Genomic DNA, 18,072 nt, shown 5'->3' with positions numbered 1-18,072 from the left:
AAACAAACCCCTCATAAATAGAATAGCTGGGAGTTATATAATACAATACCGTAACTTAAGACAGGTAAAAAGTTGATAGTTGTAGCCCAATGAATACACATACTCCTGTCTCTTGGTACTCGGGAGTTTACTTCCACAGTGCGATTGCTCAACAAGATACAGTGACATTAATAAGAACTAATCTCTAAGTATTTACAGAGAGGATTCAAGAGGAGACCAGAGAGCCCTCCTATAGGGTACACCGCTTTCTCTTTACTGGTCTAATTTTCCTCATAGCTATAGATACGCCAGTGAGGCTGTTGACTATAAAAATGGCAAGAACAAGCCTGGCTCTGTCATTATAATGCTCAGGATAACTGATGACACTGTTAGACACAGCCAGAAAATGGTGTGAAGTGACAGTATGGAACAAGCAACAATCTTTTTCAACAAAAATACATCAGTGCTAAAATCACACACACACTCCCACCCTCTACCCCACTCTTCTTTTCACAGGAGGGAATTAGCCCTCAGGGGGTATGAAAGAAGAATGCTCTTTTCGATGCCAAGGTGCAGTGAGTGGTTACATGAGAAAGAGCCAACAGCAGTGTTTTCACTGCTAACACCCTACTATGGGGGCAGCCCTGGTGGCTTAGCGGTTTGGTGCCGCCTTCGGCCCGGGGCGTGATCCTGGGGATCCAGGATCGAGTCCCGCGTTGGGCTCAGTGCATGGAGCCTGCTTCTCCCTCTGCCTGTGTCTCTGCCTCTCTCTCTCTCTCTCTCTCTCTCTCTCTCTCTCTGTGTCTCTCATGAATAAATAAATAAAATCTTAAAAAAATAATAATAAAAAAATAAAACCCTATTATGGGGCTAGTTCCAATTTAAGGACAGATGTGGCTGAGTTATCTAAGAGGAGGAAGGGCTTCCTGGGTCCTGCCATCATTATGGAAGTGTCCTCCAAGTTTGTGCAGAGGGATGTGAAGCTGTCTTACATGGGAAAGAGGGAGGGAGGGAAAGAAGGAAGGGAAGGAAGGGAAGGAAGGGAGGGAAAGGAAAGGAAAGGAAGAAGGAAGGGAAGGGAAGGGAAGGGAAGGGAAGGGAAGGGAAGGGAAGGGAAGGGAAGGGAAGGGAAGGGAAGGGAAGGGATGGGATGAATGAATGAATGAATGAATTACCTACCTGCAGGTAAGGTAGATTTCTGACAGTTAAGTATGTCAGTGTATCATTTTACAAAATGCACTCTTCTAAAATGGTATGAAAAATATGGCATGGGCGCTTGGGTGGCTCAGTCAGTTAAGTGTCTGCCTTTGGCTCAGGTCATGATCCCAGGCCACTGGGATGGAGTCCTGGGTCAGGCTCCTTACTCAGTGGAGAACCTGTTTCTCCTTTGCCCTCTGCCTGCTGTTCCCCTGGATTGTTCTCTCTCCCAAATAAAATCTTAAAAAAAAAAAAAAAAAAAAATATATATATATATATATATATATATATCAGCTTTCCTACGTCTCTGGGAGTAACCAGTAAGATGACATGCTAAAATACAACCAAGGTAAAGCTAGCACCAGAGACTAAACCTGGGGCTTGTGAATTAAAGAGAACAATGCTCTGCCTCAGAGGCTAGACTCTGCTTTGGAAGATGTGACTGAGATATCAGCCCCTAGGCGAGGGGTTGGCAACCTGTGGGCAAATTCTGCCTGATGCCTGTTCTTGTATGGCCCATGAACTATTATGTGGGTTCATACTATGAAGTGGTTGGAGGGAAAAATCAAAAGAACACTTCATGACACATGAAAATGATATGAAATCCAAATGTCTATGTCCATAAAAAGTTCTACTGAAATACAGCCATGCTCATTTGTTTATATGTTATCCACAGTTCAGCAGTTGTGACACAGACCTATGAGGCCTACAAAGCCTAAAATATTTACTCTCTGACCCTCCAGAGAAAGGTTGTCAATCCCTGCTCTTAATGACTGATGTCTGGCTGCCAGAAACTTTTCAAAGATTTTTTTAAAATATTGATTGATTGATTGATATTTAAAACATGTATTTAAAAGGAGAAAAAACAAAGCCTATAAGAAACTTTACGATATTCGTGAAATATCCTGAGGTCAGATGAGAGTCAGATGAGAACCTAATGAGAACCTAGGGTAATATCAGCCTGAGGGTTATCCCCTGTCCTGCTTTGCATCACTCCAGAGATTTTTCCTGAACAATCCATCAGTCTACAAGTTCTCTTCATTCCAGATCCTTGCTTCTTTCTTGCTTTATCTGTGGATCTCATCTAACTATGTCAGTGAAGTTAATTTACTTCTTTAAAAGACATATAGGAGAGATAAAATCTGATGAATGAGGAGTCAAAGTTGTGTTAAAATAATGTTAACTTTCAGCTCTCTTTTCCCGACTATGGTCAATGCCAAGTCTGTATGACAAATATACTAAAAATGAAATTCAGTGTTGCTTTGAAAATCAACAATTTAAAAAAAACACACCCCAATACTAGGCCTCTATATGAAGACCTCATCAGAAGGGTTGAAAAATCCCTTTTAAGTGCTTTGTGAAGGCTGAAGGACACTTACCAACTGGGATGTTTGAGGTGGTCACAGCAGTAGCATGGGATGAATGTGACGGCATTGTCATGGTAACAATTGTACTCGTGGGTGCTTGTGTGTGTGACACAGATCCTGAAATGGGAGAAAAAAAGTTTTTAACAATGGCCTCTACACACACTAAAGATTCTCAAAAACCTGAGAAAAGCTCTTGGGAAAAAGATAATTCTTCTAGCCTATTCTTTTTCTCTGACTGAAGCTGAGAAATGAAAAATTAGCTTACCACTCATGCCTCACACTTCCTAGCAGGAAGAGCAGGGTTGCTGACTTACCGGCCGTGGTTGCCGAAGGAATGGTGTTGGTTGCCAAAATAGGTGCTACTGTCGCTGCGGCTACTGGTGTGCCAGTACTGAAGATAGTTTTCTGTGGGGAAGACATTCCACAACAACACAGTTATCAGTAAGAACATTCTCACCTTGGTCCAATTTAAGAGCAATTACTGCCTTCAACACTGCAAGTTTTGCACAATTCCGGTTTTAACCCAGAGCCTCCACAGACGGTTTCACCTCTGGTTTTACCTGCGCCATGGTATGTAGCTGTTGTTTTGGCGTCCCTAACGCAGGGTGAGATGGCAGTGTGATTCTTGTTGTTACATCCCGTGACTGGGCAGGACGCTGAATACTAATTGCTGCAGATGGTGGATGCTGGATAGACAAAGTTGGCCGACTGAAAAAGACGGAAAAGACATGATTTTTCTCTTGCCTCTAGACACAATGCAGGCAGTCAAAGCCATTTACTATCTTGGACCATCGTCATACAGTTCTGTTTCTTAGGTCTGTAAGATCCATGAGTGAATCAATGAAGTAAATGGCTTGTCGGGTTTCTCTCCTAAAAAGTCTTGTAAACCTTATTTTCAAAGGTATCAATATGTGCCAAGAACCGAATCAATGAAACCTTAGTCATTTTCAGCACTCTCAGGGTAGTTAACCAACACTCTAGGACAATCCTGAGTAAAAATTATTATAGCCTATATGCTTCATTATGTAAACAAAGCTGGAGATACACACTAAGGTTTTCACATTATGAGGATTACAGACAATCCTGATTAAGAGCACCCTACCCCATGGCCCCCAAAGCACTAAGCTGCTCCCAATATCCTATTTTTTCTTCAAAAGTTAGTTATGATTATTTAATGATTAAAAGGGAATATCGATACAGAAAGCATGTCAAATTAACTGGCAGCAAGCTATTGAAATTACAACAGTGGCATGAAACGGTGACATTTTAACAAAGTTGGCACCTCAAGTCAGAGGGGGAAGAATGGACTATTTAATAAATGTTGGGAAGCCTATGTAAGTAACCCTTTGGAAAAAATAAAATTGGATCCATGCTTCATGCATTACTACACCAGGATAAATAAGAGGATCAATGATTTTATAGCAAACTAAAAAGTATATGAAGAAAAGACAAGAATTATTTTATAACTTCAGAGTGGAAGAGAGCTTTTTAATGACAAAAGCTTTCAAAGTTCAAAAGCTAGGAAAGATTAAAAAAACTTGACTCTGTGAACAAATAAGCAAACCTACATAGTAAAACACACTACAAGCACAGTCAAAATACTCATAAATGAAAGTGTAATCTTTATGTACTAGGAGCTCCTTGCAGTCAACGAGAAAAATAACAGCCCAATAAAAAAGCAAAGGATATGAGTAGCCAGTTCACTAAACGGAAAACACAAGTGGCCCCTTAACAAAGAAAAAATGCTCACTCCCACTCATAGGAAAAGAAATACAATTTCAAATACACTGAGGGTAGCCCGGGTGGCTCAGCGGTTTAGCACCAACTTTGGCCCTGGGCGTGATCCTGGAGACCCGGGATCGAGTCCCACACTGGGCTCCCTGCATGGAGCCTGCTTCTCCTTCTGCCTGTTTCTGCCTCTCTCTGTCTCTCATGAATAAATAAATAAATAAAATCTTAAAAAAAAATACACTGAGATGTCACTGTTCACCTATCAGATTGGCAAAAATCCAAAAAATGGATATCATACTGTTGTTCAAGCTGGAAGGAAACAGGCACTTCTAAGCATTCCAGAGGGAGAGCAAAGGAAGGCAACTAGTATGTATCAAAAGTGTAACTGCATATACTCTCTGACTTACTTTCGGGAATTTATCCTACCGGTGTTCTTATATACACAGATAATGACTAAAGTATAAGGTTATTTTCACTGCAATATTTACTTAAGATAGTAAAGTAATGGAAACACCTTCAAACCCATTCACATATATTGTACTGCTACTAAAAGAACAATGAAATGGGAAACTTTTTTTAAAAGTTTAAATTCAATTAGCCAACATATAGCACATCATTAGTTTCAGATTCAGTTTTCAATAATTCATCAGCTGCACCCAGTGCTCATCCCATCACGTGCCCTCCTTAATACTCATTACCTGGTTACCCCATCCCCTGATTCACCTCCCCTTCAGCAACCCTCAGTTTGTTTCCCAGAGGTAAGAGTCTTTTATGGTTTGTGACCCTGATTTTTTTCTATTCAGTTTTCCCTCCTTACCCTTATGGTCCTCTGTACTATTTCTTATATTCTGCATATGAGTGAAACCACATAATTGTCTTTCTCGGACTTCTTTCAGCATAATTCCCTCCAGTTCCATCCATATCAATGTAAATGGTAATGTAAATGGTATTTCATCCCTTCTGATGGCTGAGCAGTTTTCCACTGTGTGTATGTGTGTGTGTAAAACTTCTTTATTCATTGATCTGTTGAAGAACATTCTGGACTCCTTCCACAGTTTGGCTACTGTGGACATTGCTGCTATGAACATTGGGGTGCAGGTGCCCTTTGTTTCACTATATTTGTATCTTCAGGGTAAATACCCAGTAGTGCAATTGTTGGGTCATCAGGTAACTCTATGTTTAACTTTTTGAGGAACCTCCATACTGCTTTCAAGAGTGGCTGTACCAGATTGCATTCCCAACAACAGTGTAGGAATGTTCCTTTTCTCCACATTCTTGCCAACATGTTTCCTGTCTCTCTTTTCTTTTCTTTTTTTTTTTTTTTAAAGATTTTATTTATTTATTCACGAGAGACCAGAGAGAGAGATAGAGGCAGAGACACGGACAGAAGTAGAAACAGGCTCCATGCAGGGAGTCTGACATGGGACTCGATCCTGGGTCTCCAGGATCATGCCCTGGGCTGAAGGTGGTGCTAAACCGCTGAGCCACCAGGGCCGCCCTGTTTCCTGTCTTTTTAATTTTAGCCATTCTAATTGTTGTAAAGAGGTATTTCATTGTGGTTTTGATTTCTACTTCCCTGATGACAAATGGGGAGCATTTTTTCATTTGTCTGTTGACCATTTGCATGTCTTCTTTGGAGAAATGTCTGTTCATATCTTCTGCCCATTTCTTGACTGGATTATGAGGCTTTTGGGTGTTGAGTTTGAGAAGTTCTTTATAGATCTTGAATACTAACCCTTTATCTGATATGTCATTTGCAAATATTTTCTCCTTTTCTGTAGGTTGCCTTTTAGTTTTGTTGACGGTTTCCTTTGCTGTGCAGCTTTTTATCGTAATTAAGTTCCAGTACTTCATTTTTGCCTTTGTTTCCCTTGCCTTTAGAGACGTGTCTTACAAGAAGTTGCTGTGGCCTAGGTCAAAAAGGTTGCTGCCTGTGTTCTCCTCTAGGATTTTGATGGATTCCTGTCTCACATTTAGGTCTCCCATCCCTTTTGAGTTTATATTTGTATATGGTTTAAGAGAATAGTCCAGTTTCATTCTTCTGCATTTGGCTATCCAATTTTCCCAGCACCATTTATTGAAGAGATGGTCTTTTTTCCATTGGATATTCTTTCCTACTTTGTAAAGTATTAGCTGACCATAGAGTTGAGGGTCCATTTCTGGGTTCTCAAAATGGGAAACTTTCTTTCTTTCTTTTTTTTTTTTTGAAACTTTCAATACATGCTGTTATATTTAAAGTAAAGAGAATTTATGAATTAATTGAGTAAAAAGGATAAAAGAAAGAACTGCATTTGAATCTGACTATATTTAATGAACACTGGAAGGACATCCAATTAGTTACTACCAGGTAATTTAGAAAGGCAAAAGGGAAGGAACCTGGACAATGGTGGATGGGGGACAGAGAAGAGAGTGACACCCCTTACTACACACCTTTTTATGCTTTTATGTTTTGGAACCATGCAAATACAAATTAAAAAGAAGAAACAGGTAAGCTGAGCTGTTGAGGGTAAAAACTTGACTGGAACAGCACATGTCCAAACTAAGCAATGGTTTCATTATAAGGATTCTCTCTCAAAACAGACATGGCAGGATTATCAGTGAATAAAGTGTTCAAATGGAATGAAGGATGGTTTTCTCTCTGAAGAAAAACTAAATGCCTTATCATTCGAATTCAAAGGAAAGCTGAAAAACTGGCTAGATAAAACTATGCAACTTGGTGGAACTCATTGAGAAAGCCTGCTACTAGAGACTGAATTTTTCTGTTTTCCAGAATGAGCCATTTTCAAAGGCCCATTCCCTATGTTCACCCAAAATGTAAAGGACCTTGAAAGATTTCCCCTATGTGACTCACATCATATTCTCAAGTCAGAAAAAAAAAAAAATCTAGAAACATAAAAACCTGGATGATCCTAAAAGGTCCTTTGGTCACTCATTTTAAGTCTACTATGCCTCTTCCACTAATCATTCTAAGAAGGTGGGAATGAGGAATGGATGTTCCCTGATAGTTTAAATGACCACTTTGAGATTTTGTTTAGGTTTCATTTTCTCTCTCCATATTATGGTAGAATCCAATTTTTATTATGAATAAATGCCCAAAGGTTATATCCAGAAACACAAAGAAAAATACAAGCTCTGTGGCTATTCCACAGTTAGCCTTATCAGTCACCACCTGAGAAGTAGCATACTGGTTAAGATTATTGGACTAGATTAGCTTGTAGATGGTAGGCTGCTTCTGACCAGAATCTCTACTATCACAACTGAGAGTTCAAGTACTTCCGTGGCTCCTAAAATTACTGAAGATGACCATTACACCAGTTGTCGTGGGAATCCAAATGCATGCTGCAGCGTCACACATTTGGTACAATCCCTGTGGGATCAGCCTGTGGCAAATGGAGACTCAGACCTTGCTCAAAGTAACAGGATTCTGACCACTACTGGTCCAGGCAATGAACAGTAATTAGGACTTTGTTTTGCAGTCTGGCTTCTTTTCTGTATGCCTTTCACATTCTCTTCAAAGGTGACTTTAGAATAACATGAGAAGGATGGGTATTTGCTGACACAGAGCAAATGCATAAACTTGTCACTGCAGTTATGAGGATGTCTCTGCAGCTTTACCAGGTAAAAATACATTTTGGAGACTAGAGTTTTAATAGTTGACAACCTAATACATGGACCACAGTGAGTGCTGTGTAAGACACCTGCACCCAGCACTTACAATAAAAACCATTCCAAGAGATACATGTATATATGATTAAGATAATGACAAAATTTAGGACAGATGAACTTAAATATAAAAATAATTTTGAAGAGCCTCATAACAAAAAATAATGACAACATTCAAATCATCAGGAAAGGGTCTCCTCAATTCACCTTAAATATATTCCTATTGAAGACGTCTGGCTCATACAGAAAATACCTAAAAAAAGAATATATTAAGTATTTAAATACATTTTTAAAGTGCTTTTGACAGCACAGACTATAGTACATGGTAGTCTTTGACTTTCATTTACCCTTAATAGAAAAAAACCCCAAACGTTTCTATAATGTATATTACATTTTAATTCCTTTACATATATTAATATATAAGTACTCCTTATAATGACCTGTAAGGTAGATAATATTATTTCCATTTTCTCTTTTCCCCCAAAGATTTATTCATTTATTTGAGAGAGAGAGAAAGTATGTATGCAAAAGCACAGGAGGAGCAGAGAGGGAGAGAGATTAAGCAGATTCCTCGCTGAGCATGGAGCCCGATGCAGGGCTTGATCCCAGGATCCTGAGATCATGACTTGAGCCAAAACCAAGAGTTAGACACTGAACTGATTGAGCCACCCAGGCATTGCCATTTTCTAGGTAGGGAAATTGAGGCATTTACTCTTTGGCTTAGTACTCCACTTCTGCAAACAGACCTTGAAAGTATACCATCACAAACATGCAATAGCATATGCCAAAATGTCCATCAGTACATCTATAAGCTGGGGTACAACACAGCTAAAAGTATTGACTTGGAGTCATCTTCCGAATATATTAAGAGAAAAATGCAAGGTACAGAAAAGTACATATAAATGCAACAAAAGAATGGAAACAAAGAAAATGTATGTGTTTATCTGTGTGTGTGTGTACTTCATAAAAAGAAACTCTGAGAAACCAAATCAGGGAATAGTAAAATGGTGACTGACCAAAAGCAGATGGCAACTTGGGTGGGGACAGGGTCACTTGTTAGTCCATCTTTTTGTATAGCTTTGATTTTTGAACCAAATAACTTTTTTACATGTTTTTTAAAAAGTTTAATCTCGAAGTACTAAATTAAAAACAAATTTAGACAAATAATCCTATGTATTAAATTATAATGAACACACACTTAAAAGATAACCAAAAAACTAGGAACAGGTTATCTTAGAATGCAAAAGAATAAGAACGTGGGAAAAGGGTATCCGAGGGACAGAGAGGACAGTGATTCTCCTCACTGTTTACCTTTTCATATATTTATATTTCAAAAATATGTGAATGTAAATTAAGAGAAAATGTTACTATATATTCCACAGAGAAAACAATCACTTCAAGGGATCTTTGAATACATTCCTACTCCATTTAGTGGGATCTAGTTCGAAGACAAAAAAACTGGGAAGGTGTCTTAAACTTCACTCAGTCTTATTGTTAGTTTAATCTACAGAAAATAAGAAGTTAAGACATGTGAACTTGGGACTCTGAATTGTTACTTTGAAACTTTTTTTTTTCTTTTAACATTACTGATCCAAACCTCAAGCAGTTATGTGTTAATGTCTTGAGGACACACAAGGTGAAAGAGAAAGGATGTACAAATAAAAAACTGTAGAAAGAATAAACCTATAATGTTAATTTTCAGTTGGAAATATCAGTATGAAGACATGACTTTGTTTACTATATTGATTACCTCTGTCCACAGAAAGAGTCCAAAGGCAATAATACCCCAAGAGCAATGTGTACCACTAGCTCCCAGATCTTGGGTTCTAATTACCATTCTCCACTAAAAAGAACCAAGAATCTTTGGAGAAATGGCTGATTTCAAAACTAGGAAAGCAGAAAAATAAAAAATGGCCTCATTTATCATGTACCAAAAAGAAGAAAGTACTCAAAAGTCCAAGAGGAGTTATCAAAATGACACTCAAGCCAGTTTAAAGGCGTTCTTACTAGCCAAATCTGAGGCAACTGGGAAAAAAAGGATTTTCATTAAAATACACCTGAATCGATAATGGCAATTCTGCCCTGCCCTAAAAAGATCAGAGATTAAGCAGGGTCCGTCAGATAGAAAGTGCTCCCAAGTTTATTGTCTTAAGTATACTCTTTCTCATACTGATGAGATTTTCTTTGATGGCCTCAATTTAGAAACTTCACCAACACGAAAATATGGGATTAATTTATAATGAGTGAACTTGTGACTATCCTCCAGGGTTGAGCTGGATCTCAAGAAGTCAAAGAAGTTTTACTTCTTTAGAGCAAGGACAAAAGTACTGCAGGCAAAGACCGCCGGTTTGGGATTTTCTCTTACTCTCACAAACAGTAGCAAAACAAAAAGGAATGCAGTCTCCATCTTTGGCTACACTAAGAGATATCTGAAACCTCAAACCACAGAAGATGTAGCAGAATTGCCAAGCACAGTGACATCCAAAGAGGGACATAGAAACCAATGCAGATAGTTATCTCTGCAGCTATAATTTAAGGGGCAAAATCAAGTCAAGTATAATTCTCCAAAGTGAGGAACACACTGACACAGAAAACCAAAAGCTTTTGTTTGTAACATTAGGAACTGTCAGTGAAGCAGGACCTAGACACGGACTGGTTCCAATATCCAAGAATCAGTGATGTAGGGCTGAAGTAGGAACCACACATACAGATAAGCACCATGTGAAAAACAGATTGTGGTGAGGGGCACCTGGCTGGCTCAGTGGGTAGAGCACGTGACTCTTGATCTCAGGGTCATGAGTTTAAGCCTCACGTTAGGTACAGAGTTTCCTTTAAAAAACAATAAAAAACAAACCCAAACAAATAAAAATAATAAAAATCTAGCATGTGGTGAGACCCAGGAAAGTCGGAAATTGCCATCTAGGCAGTCTATCTTCACTGGAGGAGGAAAGTATAGTGGAAAAAAAAAAACCAAAAAAACACAAACACAGTATCCTAAGTCATTACGAAAATTTCCCCTAACTTGGTACACAGCCTAGCCTACAAGAACCAATTACAAATAGCTGATGCAGAGTAAGTTTAACTCCAATCAAAGATGAGTGCTCAGAAAGCAACCAGCACAAGATCTATTTTATGATGCTACAAGAAAAATGGTGGACAGAACAAGGGGAAGTTCACTAGAAACTCTTTCACTAAGCAGATGAAAATTGTACCATGAATGAGAAAAACTTAATGAGATAACTACTTCCATGAAATGAAAACACAAAGCAAAGATGTAAAAGCTTACAGGACATAATGACAAGACAACAGGAGACAAAATAAATAGGCACAGATCAAGAGAGAAACAAGAAAATATCCAGCTGGGTCAGGAATGAAGGCAAAACTAAAAGTAGAGCATGACAGACAATGCTGGAAATTCAGGAAGAAACAGAGAAGACTGTGAGAAAATTAAGCAGAATTAAAAAGGAAAAAGTTATTAAAGATTAGGTAAGGAAGTCATGCAAAAAAAAGAGAAATCCAACAAGCACATTGTGTACCCCCTTACTAAAATGGAACAAAATGAACATATAAAGATACAATTCATAAATATAGTTTCATGCTGCAGATTAAAAAGGTACACCATGTTTCAGAACAAAATGATACATAATGGTCACTACAAAACACATGCCAGGTCACTGAAATTCAAAAATAAAGAATCTTAGGCAATCAGGCAAAAATATCAAGATCTTTTTAGGGGTTAAAAAAAAATTAGGCTGGCCTTAGACTTAGCCAGTTCTAGAAGGTAGAGGAAAAACAGTAATAAAGTACCTACAGAAAGAATAGAGAAACCAAAAGGATTATTAGCTAAACTACTGCTTAAGTATAATGATACCCATGCAAAATGATTTTAAACATGTGAAAACTCAAAATACTGGTCCTGTAAGTCCTTCTTGAAGATAAGTAATGGAAAATATATTTCATTCAATCAAGCAATGAACAACAAAAAATGATCAAAAAACTGGCAGAAAAAAAAAACTGGCAGAAAGGATTACTCTAACACAAAGAGTAAGATCACTTAACTTTTGGGGGGAACTTTCCTTTGTCTATGCCTTGAACCAATTTAATTATCATTGGTTTATCTGGTCTTTGAGTCTGGTAGAATTCAATGAAACTGTCTGGGCCTGGTGCTTTTCAGGAGATAAGACTTTGAAATTTTCTTCCATTTCTCCAATGAAAATTGGTCTATTTAAACTTTTTGGCTCCAGAATTCAAAGGGAGCTAGATATTAGAAATTTATCATTGTTATAGATTTAAGTAGAAAAATCATCTGGTCATTAGGAATTTTGTCTGTTGAACTAATATATTTCTAACGCCCAGAGTAATGACTAGCACTACGTTAAAAATAGATTTGACAAAATTCAACATCCGTTTTTTATTAAAAACTGAATACACTGGAAAAGATACTTTGATCACATGGTTAAAAAAAAACTTGTTTCACTGTATATACATTCATAACTTTTGAGTTTTCTCATACCATCTAAATATATGGAGATAACAAAATTAAAACAAATACATCTTATGTTGGGCTGTTGTATCTCTTTGTACCTCAGGCAATATACAGTGTCCTCATCTCACTGAAAAGGAGACTAAAGATCAGGAAAGTTGAGAAATGTGCCTAACATCACACAACTAGTGAATGATAGAGCTAATATAGTTAAATATAAGTCCTAGGTACACTTCTGCAGTCAAAAATTACTTCCTTCAGAGTTCTCTTCCAGACCCTCTTCTTACTCTATTCATTCCCCCTCAGAGACTCAGATACCTCAAAACTTTAACTAGAGTCCACAGGCTGATGGACTTTCCAAACCCATTATCTCTGGCAACGGCATCTCTTCAACCACCTGCTGACCCTTGATGGATAAACTCAGTATCCCAAAAGTCAACATTCTTTCTAAAATTTATTTTCTTCCCTTACTTCCTTTTTATTTACTTGGTCAAGGAAAAAAACAGGCAGGCATCTATACTCCCTCTTCCTTACCACTTGGTCCTGCCTCCAGCTGGCAATTCAAACTTATGGATGGTCTCTAGTCTGACGGCGTTAGGCTCCATGCCTACTACACCCCTTTTGTTCAGTGAATCACTTGTTATTTTGCCAAATGCACCACATAACCAAATGCCTGAAGCAAGAAAGACCTTCTGGCAAGACTCACATCCCCCTGCACCTCCCAACTTTCGCAGCCTTACCACAGTATGGCTTGGGATCAGAAGGACAAACACCATTATGTCTTCATCCAATTTGGTCATTTCTAAGAAGTATCACAGATCACTCCTCATCAACCAGACTTTATCCCTGTATGGGTCTGTAGATCTCTTCCTTTTCAGACACCCAACCCTTCCAGTGCAGCCTCTGGACTTACATTTTACATTTAGCAAAATCCCCTACATCCTCAATTCTCTTCTCTAAATATATCCTTTACCTCCCTTTCCTAATGAATCTGGGTTCTCCTCTGAGAATACTCCTTCCCCCTCCAGCTCTCCCATCTGAGAGACATTTTTATCTCTCATAAACCTCTTCCCCATCTATACAGTCTTCCTAAAATTATCTCCTTCAGAACTCTTCCCTGGACTTCAAATTCATCTATTTACCAATCTCAGTGTCTCCACTAGGGCGCTCAGAAGTCAGTACAAGCTTCCAATGCCCAAAACCAGTCTCCTCCCACTGTTCCTCATCTCAAGTTACTGCAACTCCATCTTTCTAGCTACATAGGCCAACTAGCAGGGCCAGAATCCTGACTCTTCTTGTTCTTTCATTGCCCCTACATAATTCCTCTGAAATAAATCCTCAACCAACTTCAAAACTTTATTCTGAATCTAACCATGTCTTTCCATCTCCAGCAATGATCTCTTCTGGATTCCTGCATACCCTTTTAAACCATCTCTCCATTTCTAATTTTGCCTCTCCACAGCAGCCAGGCTGACCTAGCTAAAACTACAGATTATGACACAGCTACGCCCAAAACTCTACTTAAGCTTCCCATTGATTGCACCCCTGCAAAGTCTAAACCTACAGAGGGCTTCGTCAGCCCCTAAGTGATCTGAAGACCCTATTACCTCCTAAAATAATCTCTTGTTGCTCTCCATTCGCCCCTTGCTTCTTCTAATATATGGTAAACACACTCCTGTCTCAGGGCCTTTAAACGCTTATTGTTCCCACTGCTTAGAATGCTCTTATCCCACACAGCCACATGGCTCACTTCATTACATCTTTCACTTTTCTGCTCCAATCTATTGTTAACAACAGTCCTCCCAGATCACCTTACAGAAAACAGTAAGCCTATACTGCCAACCCTGTCACTCCAAATCTATCTAATTCTTCCCCAAAATAGTTTTCACCATCTAAAACTTTTTTTAGATTTATTTATTTATTTATTCATTCATGAGAGACACAGAAAGAGAGAAGCAGAGACATAGAGGGAGAAGCAGGCTCCTCACAGGAAGCCCGATGTGGGACTTGATCCCTGGACTCAGGATCACACCTTGAGCCAAAGGCAGATGCTCAACCACTGAGCCACCCAGGCATCCCAAAACTTTTATTTGTATGGCTCTAGCCCCTAAGAAAGGAAACTCTAAGAGGGCAGGAATTTCTGGTTGTTTACTGCTTTAACTCCAGCACCTAGAATACTACACATGGCTTATAAAAAGTACTCAATAAATATTTACTGAGCTAAATGAAAGGAAGGAAAGGAAAAGAATGGAAAAAGGGAAGAGGAGACCCTGATCTTCAAACCCCCAAATATACCTAAGTGCTGAATCAGTAGCATGTGCTGCGGTTGTAGTAATGACTGGAGACTGAGCTCTCGTGGCTGAGACAGTTGCTACCACAGCAGGTGGGATGGTATTAGAGGTGGTCACAGGTGGACGAGACTACCAAGAGAAGAGAAAAAAATACTTCATTTAAAACTAAAAGCAAAATAAAATACAGTAAGTCAAACACTTAAAGTATAATTTGAAACTTAAGCCTACAAACAACAATGTTTATGTCTGAATGAAAGTAAATTCTCAACATTCTGATTAAGGAATTCTCTTTTCATCCAACAAGCAGAATTACCATAAAATATCCTATTTTGGCTGGTTGCACTGTATAAATTCCTCCTTTCTAAAAAGGACTGGATGTAACATTTTGTCCTATTAATAGGAGTTGGGATCCAACCCTTCATTCTATGCCCACAGATTTGTTAGTTCTGGTAGAGACACTTTAACACACAACCCAGCACTTTCCACATGGGACTATCAGTCGCTGGATGGAAATGCTGGCTCTCAGGCACTCTAAGTTAGCAAACACACAAAAAACAGCATTTGCCTGTGGAAGATTCAGGGTGCCCAGATGCTCTCTGGCTGTTTTCACATGGATATACTTCTCTTACCTTCCCCTATACTATATCTGTGTGTAAAATATTCACCAGACAAATGAGTTTCACCCTGGGCTTCATCTACTTGCCCACCATTGGTTCTTTTAATCATGTGAGCCCTCCTGAATAGTCCCTTTTTCACGCTGATACAGTTGAATTTGCAAATGCTGCCCATTCTGGATCTGCCTCTCACTTCCAGACTTTTTTACCTTCCATGCCTACTGTTACAGTCTGTTGTCTCACAGGAGGATCATCATACTATCTTTAGTGAACTCCTTGTCCTGGTTCTTTCTCCCATCCTTTCTGTATACCATTTATACTCCAGGGGCTTAATGAATCTCCAAATGTGTTTTGTTAGCCAGCAAGGTCTCTTATTTTGTTTTAAATTGAAAACTCTAGGCTGGGCATGTACTACCCCATGTCCTACTCAGCAGCTTTCCTTATTGTCTTAGACCTAGCTGTTACCAGTCTGGCCCCCAAAGTATCTGAATTTTCATCTCCTATCTGTGATTCAGCTACATTAGTCTTTCAAGGATATTTCCCTAATTGTATGTTGCTGTGTTCAAAAAACTTGGTGGTTCTCTGCTGGGTACAAAATCAAATTCATACTCTGTATCTTAGAGCTCTGGATTTAGAGACATCACAATGTCACCTCATCATACACTACACCTCAGTAGTACTGAGGCCATAGATTTCCTTGAAAAAAAGGTTGAAAGACACACGGTCTTTTCCTTGAAAAGCATACACATGCATAAAAATGTGCACAAAATATGTAGAGGCTCATAAATCCTGATCTGAATGAAAACCTCTCAGTTTTGGCTCGCCTCTAGTAAACACTGTACATTCTGCCACCACAGTCTTCCTCACCACTGTTCAGTTTTGCTCCCTTTCACTGCCTCTCACTTCTCTGAATCCCTGTTACCACATCCATCCCAGAGAAAGCTTCCCTTACCACCACTCTTCTAAATCCCTATGGCTGATTACATCACACTGTATATAACTCAACCTTCTTGACATCTTGGATCAAAAGTCACTTAGGGTCAAAGGACTCTCCCATGCTCTAACAGAGTCAGGAATTCAGAGTAGGCACTTAATACTTGCTAGGTGACCACCCACAACCCAACATGCCTGGATTGGTTGGTGAATGATGTGCTGCACTGCTGGTTGAGCCGTAGCAGCATTTGGCAACTGGGAAGTCGGCCTCAGGACTGTGGTTACTTTAGAACTGGACATCACAGCAGCAGCAGCTGCACCTGGAAAAAATTTTTTTCATTAGTATGGCTTCTGGGCTCACAATTTACACAGGTCCAGTTATATGCTCTAGGGAAATAGTGTGAATAGTTTCTAGACCTCAGTATGTCAAGTAGTGTAGCTGAGGTGTTATATATATGCTTTCCTTCCCTTACATAGATAATGAGGAATATGTGCACTCAAGGGTTATGATTTGATAAAATTAATAACCTGTGCTGCTTCTTCAAGGACATTCTTAAACGAAACTGGATGCTGCTTTTTTTAACTGCAAGTATGTAGAAGCAAAGCACATTGAATAGCACAGTGTGGTGCCACTGCCTCCATTTAGGCCAAGGCTCCAGCACTGTAACCACTGGTGAGGGTCCACTGCCTTTGTATCGTCAGTGCGAAGTCAACATGGTACAACAGGCAAATGATGTCTCAGTATTTTCACAAAAGTAGTTTTGACCTAACACAGACACTCTTGTGAACTTCACTCTGAGAAAAACTGAATTATGTTATGACCAAGTAAACCTGGTTTTGTACTTATGAGCCTGATTTTCCCAAAGATGATTTTACAATCACCAATAGAAGGCTACAATTTCTGATCAAGTAGTTGAGAAAACTCATTCAGTTTAATATTTGACTACCTATTAGAACTTAATTGTAAGAATAAATTCATCTTACGGCTATGTTACTTGAGTAACTGTTATCAATAAACTTTAAGAATAATCCATGTTTGTATTTCTGACTAAGAAAGAAATTAATAATGAAGACCATTTTGGACTATCATAGCTTTGAGGAGTTCCTCATTATACAGGACAATCCTTAGACCATATTAAAATTTGAACTGCTTTAAGTTTACACATACCTTTAAGTTTACATACACACACAAACATACACGCACTTGTTGAAATACAACTATAATTCGCATACTAGACCATGCTCAAAATGTGTCTTATTTCTGTTGTCCTGTCACTTTAATAAGATGATTCTAGAAATATTTTTTGTTAATGGTAACAAAAATCTCTTACCAAACGTATATTTCACCATCACATTTTAACAATTTGTGCAGTCTTTACCTCGAGGTAAATGGGAAGCTCCGATGTGAAGAGGGGGACCAGGAGCATTGCTGCGGATAATAGACATCTGTACATTTGTGGTCATGATATGATGCAGGTTACTGGGATGCCCCTGCAAGAGACAGAACGTAATATTATTTTCATGTGCTTGGTTTTAGCCATTGATGCTTAGCCATTGCTTCTAGGTCAGCTGCCTCCAACTGTGGGTTGTTCCTTTTAGGCAGTGAGAATCCCAAGGGAAAGGATATACAACATATGCATGATGACCTATGCCAGCAGGCATGTAGTGACTGTGAGGGCCCTCCAACGCCTCAAGGCTAGCTGGCTAGCTTGTGTTAGGTCTCTAACAGATGGACACATATGACTGCCCACTTTGGGACACTCTCATCTTCAATATTAGTCTTTCACACTTGTTTTCTCTGCCTTGGCCAAAAG

At 38.9% G+C, this 18,072-nt stretch overlaps 1 protein-coding gene across 6 annotated transcripts in view; it reads right to left on the bottom strand.

Annotated features, from left to right (window-relative positions):
- SAP130 (Sin3A associated protein 130) overlaps positions 1–18,072 on the bottom strand; it is an 83,249-nt gene that overhangs the window by 52,005 nt on the left and 13,172 nt on the right. For all 6 annotated transcript variants that reach the window (XM_077861222.1, XM_077861221.1, XM_077861223.1 and 3 more), the window contains 6 exons: positions 17,638–17,749; positions 16,454–16,578; positions 14,716–14,840; positions 3,104–3,251; positions 2,858–2,948; positions 2,556–2,660 (listed from right to left, as the gene is read on the bottom strand). In XM_077861222.1, coding sequence (XP_077717348.1) covers positions 2,556–2,660; positions 2,858–2,948; positions 3,104–3,251; positions 14,716–14,840; positions 16,454–16,578; positions 17,638–17,749 — 706 coding nt within the window. The remainder of the gene's footprint in view (positions 1–2,555; positions 2,661–2,857; positions 2,949–3,103; positions 3,252–14,715; positions 14,841–16,453; positions 16,579–17,637; positions 17,750–18,072) is intronic.

The sequence above is a fragment of the Canis aureus genome, chromosome 20 (assembly GCF_053574225.1).
Source record: "Canis aureus isolate CA01 chromosome 20, VMU_Caureus_v.1.0, whole genome shotgun sequence".
NCBI classification, from domain to species: Eukaryota; Metazoa; Chordata; class Mammalia; order Carnivora; family Canidae; genus Canis; species Canis aureus.
Note: the sequence above shows the minus strand (reverse complement) of the source record. Positions and strands in the feature narration are given on the sequence as shown.